Below are 6,832 nucleotides of genomic sequence, written 5' to 3'. Positions count from 1 at the left end.
AAGGACCATTAAAGCGAACGCATATAAATAAACATAAAATTTACTCTACTGCTTTACCATATTTGTATGAACTTTGCTACAAACATCGGAATCGGAAAGTTTTTTCCAAAATAATAAGTTGTCAAAAGTTTGCACGATTTGGGCAACAAATAAAAAGTGGTTGATCGGATATCTCTTTCACTCTTACAGTGAAACTGACATGGGGGAAAGAGAGGCTGTGATGTTTGCTCGCCGGCTACCTGCAGAGCCGTCGACCACCTGTGTGAGTGGGGATACCATCGCGGGCGGATTTACCATTAAATGGGGGTAAATGTTAGTTGTTAGGGGTAATTTTTTAAGACAAAACGATTGTTTGCATTACAGTTCTTATATTTTTATTACATAACGCATATCTTGTAAGTTACTAATATTATTTTAGAAAAATACAGATACAGGTCTAATGAATATCAGAGAATAGTGATAGTGACTACGGATTTTTTTCTCCTAATATACTTACTTAATGAATTATTAAATTATATATTTATTCAGCAATTAATGGTAATTTGAATAATAATTAATGACATTACTAAAATTATTATAATTATTTTAAATACTTACAGTTATACAAAATATTTGTCAAAAACAATTATTGCAAAGAAAAGAAATAACTGGCAACTTATCACAGCATTTTTATATTTTCAATTCGTTAATGATAAACTCTTTATCGGACTTCAATATAATATTCCACTTACTGCCTCGCGGATAAACTTAACGAGCAGATTGTAGGTTTCACGCTGGCAACCCCACAACCTCGGAGTCGCCGGCAGTCGCCTCGCCGCGCCACAAGAAACGCTCGTATTGGCGAGCGACAAGAACTTTGACACAACTTTCCATCGTCAACTTTACCCGATAAAAACTAGTTTATATCAAAGGTTGTTTTCAGTGTAAGGAATTGAAGTGCGGTGTTCAATATACAGTGTGAAGTGTCTATGTGGTTGTGAAGTGACGATGCGGAGCGCCGGGGAGGCGTTCTGGCTGTTCCTGTTTGTGGCAGCGGCCGCCGCACAGACAGACACCAGACATTTATCAGGTCAGTCACTTTCTACCAACTGTCACAGTCGAAGGAAAGAAAACTTTCTAATAAGAATTTCGAAGGTAGGCCGCGCCGAAGAATGCCGCGTGTGTAACCTACTTTATATTAAGTTACCGACATTATAAAAAGTTAAGTCTTTTCTTGAAATATGGTTACCTAATTGTCTATTCGCTCGTTTTTCTCTATAAGTCCGCTGTAAGTGCAATAAAGAAGATATTTTCGAGTTTTCACGTTTAACCCTCTTCGTGACTTTCGAGTGCCGTTTTCGCTATAAAAAAAGAAGTGTTTTTTTGTCAAGTTTTTGAAGTTATTGATGGCTTCAGTAGCGGGTATCGGAGCGTGAACGGGGAACTATTGCGTCTTAGAAAAGACATCAACGGGCGCGTTGTACCTATGGAAAAATATAATTTACTTATAGGACAGGGAAACTTAGTATATTTATTTACAGTAAAATATGATAACTAGGATATTTAAAAAGTGCCTAAACGTAGTTTAATTCTTGTAGTAGGAAGTTATTCAAGTAGGTAGTGACTTTCTAAGTTGAGTTGATAACTGTTCCTACCCACATGAATGCTGAACATTAATAATAAACTTACCTACGTGTGAATTGGGTTTTTAATTAAATTGCCTAACATTAATTAAACGTTGACAAGCATTACGCTTGGAAGTCTAAGTATTAATTAAGAAATCAATCAGTGTTTCTTTGAATTAGCTAGATTTTATTTAATTACTTAATTATTTTTACAACCAAAAAAATAATGAACCCGCGATAGCTATGTTCGCAGCACGCGTGACTTATATCGTAGTGTCACTGTTTCGAACCCCGGTTCGATGCTCATCATAAACGTGGTTCCCAGAATTTATGCCCGGATAATGGCATAAGGCTCCTATTACTGCCTACACCTACATGGATACAGGCGTGATGCCATATTTTTTAAAATTAATAATACGGGAACATTCTTCTATATTCTACTAATTTCTTTGTAACAAGTGTTCGTTAAACTTTCCACTTACAAATTAGGTACCTACTTACATTCTGACTTAATAAGTTAATAACTTCATTCTATCGCGAAACTTAATAAAGAATAATGAATAAATAATACACGCTTCATATGCATTTAATGATTATATATCTACACACTACCTTGCAGGCAATACAGCTATGTAGATTTACTATGTTCGTTATAAATACCTACCTAATATGTAACTCTCTTGAATTTACTCTTGGTATTTATAACCAATTAGTGATAAATTATGTTGTGATTATTAGCGATGCACCAGCCTATCACTTTAGAGTAGCCACCTCAAGAATCTTTCCTATTCCCTTGTTATTAAAGTGGCACATAATATCCGGTTTCACCATTAAAAGTTCCATAAACAAGTGACGCAAGAAAAAAGTGCCACGTTCATAAAAAAGTTGTTGAAAGTGTCGTGTGTAGTTTATTCGCGTGTTAACGAGTGTCGTCGGGTGTCGCGGCGTGTCGAGTACGTTCGGTGACATTGCTCGCGTCCATTCAATAGGCCCCTTCCTGTCTGACCATAAAGACCATAGTGACCATATCGACCACACTAACCACAGTCCAATCCATGTCTTATTTCCTAAGCTGTTTGGTATGATTTACGATAGAATTTACAGGATCCATTGTAGTATCGTGTGAATGTTAGAGAGAGACAATAGATTTTCTGATTATAAATGTATTGACAAATTGTCGAGATGTACGTCGTATATTTTGATTGAAAGAGGATGCTCTCAGTTTGGATGTTATGTGACTAGTAGATGAAAGCGAAGATTCACACGTATTATGTATTTCTTATAAGGCCCTTTCCTTAGACATTAGACATTCATTCATTCATCATTATTTACTTTTTACCCGACTGTGGCGAAGCAAAAAGGAGGGTTATGTGTTTGGCCGCTATGTACGTTATATACAATCTGTTCCAGCATAACTTCTAAACCACCTGTCAGAATTCCCTTGTAGGTATTCACTCGATAATTACGTTGAAATAACATAACTGCTCAAGACATGTTCCGGATAGGATTTATATCCAATCTTGCATAACACGTTTCCGAAACACGTTATTTTAATAACTAAGACCCCAAAATAATAAAAATAAAAACATAAGTTTAGAAACTGAAACCCGACTACTGAAAAATCGAATTGTAGCGTTGACGGCGACTCCCCGAACGGCGACTCTCGCTACGGCGAGTGGCCTTATTTTCCGTCTACATCGAGCGAGTTTTGGTTCTAAAAATTATAAAATTAAACTACTTAGAGGTTATTTCTAAACTTATATTTTTTGGACACTGTGAAGTAACTGAGATCAAACTCACACGGCCACTTTTCTATCAGGAGACAACAATACACTGCTAATTACTTACCTTTTCAATATTGGTGTTTATTTAAATTTAAATCATTATTTTATAAAATAGTACAAATAATAATAATAAATATCGATTCAATGACCAGTTTAGACCCTTATTTAAAAAACTTACTCTTAACTCTAACATCTTTATTTTTTTATTATTAAGTACATAATATTTGAATTTGATTCGTATCGTTTGATTTAACAGTACGTAGATATGTAGATATTTTTTCCGCGGTAATGTTACCAGCAGGGCTAACTAGCGTAACGTGATAAAATTATCGATCGATTTAATAAATTTTGTCGAAATCGATAAATTTGCTTTTTTTCCCTAACATCCATGCCCCGGGATTTGTTCGTATTTTGACAGAACGACACGACTTGTTTTGTTGTCGGAATCGATAAAATGACCGCGACAAAATTTTAACACGTGGCCCTACTGAAAATAAAAAGGGAAAATTTCAGCAAGTACAATAAACTTAAATTTTTTCTTCTTTAATATTAAAAGAAAAAGAAAGTAAGGTAAATACGATAGGCAATATAAAAATAATGTCAACAAATTACAAAGAAACTTGGAGTCATCATAATTTTAGTACAATCAGCAAAGAGTTGACCGCAATAGCTAACTGGGCCAAGACAGCTAGACTACGGCTATTGTTACTACGTGTTAAATAATAGCTTAGTTCCGGATTTTTTTTCTATATACGTAAATGTCTCCAGTATGATGATTTATCTATCATATCCATGTCAGGACTTGCAAGTATGGTAACGCAAGCATGCCCGAAAATGTCTTTTCCAAAATGATGAACTTACGTACATAATGCAAGGTGTTTGTGAAATCGTAATTTTACCAGGTGAGAGTTTTACCTTCAGCGCTCCCCATTTGTCCGGCCAAGTAGATAATGCCATCTGCGGCAAATCTACAATAAGTCACGTCAAATAAAAGACATCTGAATAATGAATTCTTTGAACGATGATGATTGATTAGTTGATATCAAGTAGAATATTCTGTTGCAAAAGTATGGAACTGAAAATAAGTAAAAATAAAAACACAAAAATTTTCATGAATTTTCCGACAGAAAATTCCACTTCATATTAACTCAGAATCCCTGTCAGTATTCGTTACGATGTCATTACTACCTAAATGATGAATTATGGGTTAATTTTCCCATCGGGTGGTAAAGGGGTAGGCAGAGCCTCAACTAAACACACAACTTGCAGCCACTTTCTATACGAAGTTCTGCGATATAAGGTCAATCATGTTAGAAAGGATACAATCCCTCTTTTTCATCAGCCTTGGTGTCAGGGTTATTCAATCGAGAGACCCACGTAACTAACTATTATCAATATACAAATCTCATTGTCGGTTTTAACGACATGATTAGCGAGTCGTTATAACTTGTATTACACAATTGTGATTCTGAAATTAATAAATGTAAAATATTATTATTATTATTAGCCTGTATGATCCCACTGTTGGCAAAGATCTCCCCCATGTCTTTCCAAGTATCCCGGTTCTGTGCGAGCTTTATCCCGTCTTTTCGATAACCGTCGAGATCATCGCGCCATCGTTTCCGTGGTCTACCACGTCTACGGTGTCTTCCTGTGGTACCCAGTGCGTGATGATCTTTGCCCATCGTTCCGGAAAATGTTAATCATATTTATTTACATACCTACTACTATTTTGTAACTTAGCCAAAAGATAATTATATGAAATGTACGAACGAAAGTTTTTCACGGTCTGGGTTTTATCTTTCGAGAATTGATACCACACACACAAACACACACACACACAAACACACACACACACAAACACACACACACACAAACATACACACACAAGAACACTTTTATTTTTATTTATTTTATTACTTATTGTTTTATTTTAATACCGTATTGTCACCACTGTTAATGTAGCTAATAAGTACTTATATTGGGAAGGCACTGGTGCTAATTCCTGTAAATACCATCTAATTTTATTTTAAGTTATATCTGTCATTTTCTTATCCGCCGAAAAGGAAAGGGACGGGTAATCGACAAGCATAAAATTAATGGAACACACGTCAATTTTAAGCACAAATCTAAACCAACCGTCTAAAAATTTTACATCCGCCAATAACCCGTCACAGTTAAGTAGACAGCACGTCAAACGGATTGCATACCAGCGAGGTACCTTTTGATTCGCCCGGGTTATTCATTCATTTACTCATTCTTCCTAAAATTAAGAGCTGTGAATCATCCGTCCCTTTCCTTTTCGACGGATATGAAAATGACGGATATAACTTAAAATAAAATTAGGCGGTGTCTGCAGGAATCGGGGCCAATGTCTTCCAAAATACAGGTTCGCCTAGTTTGGGAGACAGGGTTTCAACGACAACTGTAACTGATATTTCAATAAACATTTTTATAAAAAAATAAAAAAAATAACTTTAAACCTTCAATGGAATATTTTATCAGTGCGTCGAATTAACACATGTGTCATACATACATTTGTGTGCATGTTTATACAAGTGAGATCAATAATAATGTTGTTAATATTACTTTAACATATGGCATTCCGAACAAGTGACAAGTGCCTTTTTTGTACACGTCCTCTGTGTTTATGTGTAAGTTACTAAATAATAATAACAATAGCCTACGTAGTCTAGTGGTTAGAGCGTTGGGCCCACGAACTGGAGGGTCCGGGTTCGATTCCCGAATGTTCCTCCGACATTGTCGAAATCACTTTGTGAGACTGTCATGTGTTTGGCTAGGTACATTACACCGAAAAATTTAGATGATTCCGTGCTTAGGAGGGCACGTTAACCTCCTGGTTCCAGGTGCATCAAACCCGCACTTGACAAGCGTGGTGGAATATGCTCTGTACTCTTCTGGTTGATTGAGGGGAGACAGTGAGACGTATATAGGCTGCTTATGTTTTTTTTTACTAACTATAATTATAAGATAGTGATTTATTTAAGGAACGTAGGTTTGACCGCAATTGTGCCTAATAATGTCACGAGAAATTCAGCTTAATCCGCGTGTTTTTTTATAAATGTAAGTGCTATTATGTGACCCACTTATTACTTTTCTGTAAATATGAACGTTGAATGCGAAGGTTATTTGGGCTTTAGAGGTTTTAAAATGTGTTCTAAAGGTAATTGTACCTACTTACTCGGCAAACATAACAGTTTTTCAAGGGAAAATATATTTTAAAAATAAGTACGCGGAACTGAAAACTGCATACATGTTTGGGCCCGTGGCTTTTGAGACTGCAGGTCCTTGGGGTAGCTAGGCGAAGGAATTGATCGGGGAGATCGGCCGGAGACTCAAAGTCAGAGGGGGTGACCCTAGGTCTGCGTCTTACCTGGTCCAACGCCTGTCAGTGGTTGTGCAACGGGGCAATGCCGCTAGTGT

General features: G+C 36.2%; 1 protein-coding gene across 2 annotated transcripts in view; it reads left to right on the top strand.

Moving 5' to 3' along the window:
* Window positions 1-801: 801 nt before the first annotated feature.
* LOC126372425 (low-density lipoprotein receptor-related protein 2) overlaps window positions 802-6,832 on the top strand; it is a 326,882-nt gene continuing 320,851 nt past the window's right edge. For both annotated transcript variants that reach the window (XM_050018164.1, XM_050018162.1), the window contains exon 1: window positions 802-1,069. In XM_050018164.1, the coding sequence (XP_049874121.1) occupies window positions 988-1,069 (82 nt within the window). In that variant the 5' untranslated portion in view covers window positions 802-987. The remainder of the gene's footprint in view (window positions 1,070-6,832) is intronic.

This window comes from Pectinophora gossypiella, chromosome 14 (genome assembly GCF_024362695.1).
Source record: "Pectinophora gossypiella chromosome 14, ilPecGoss1.1, whole genome shotgun sequence".
NCBI classification, from domain to species: Eukaryota; Metazoa; Arthropoda; class Insecta; order Lepidoptera; family Gelechiidae; genus Pectinophora; species Pectinophora gossypiella.
The sequence above is the reverse complement of the archived record's forward strand: the minus strand, read 5'-3'. Positions and strand labels throughout refer to the sequence as shown.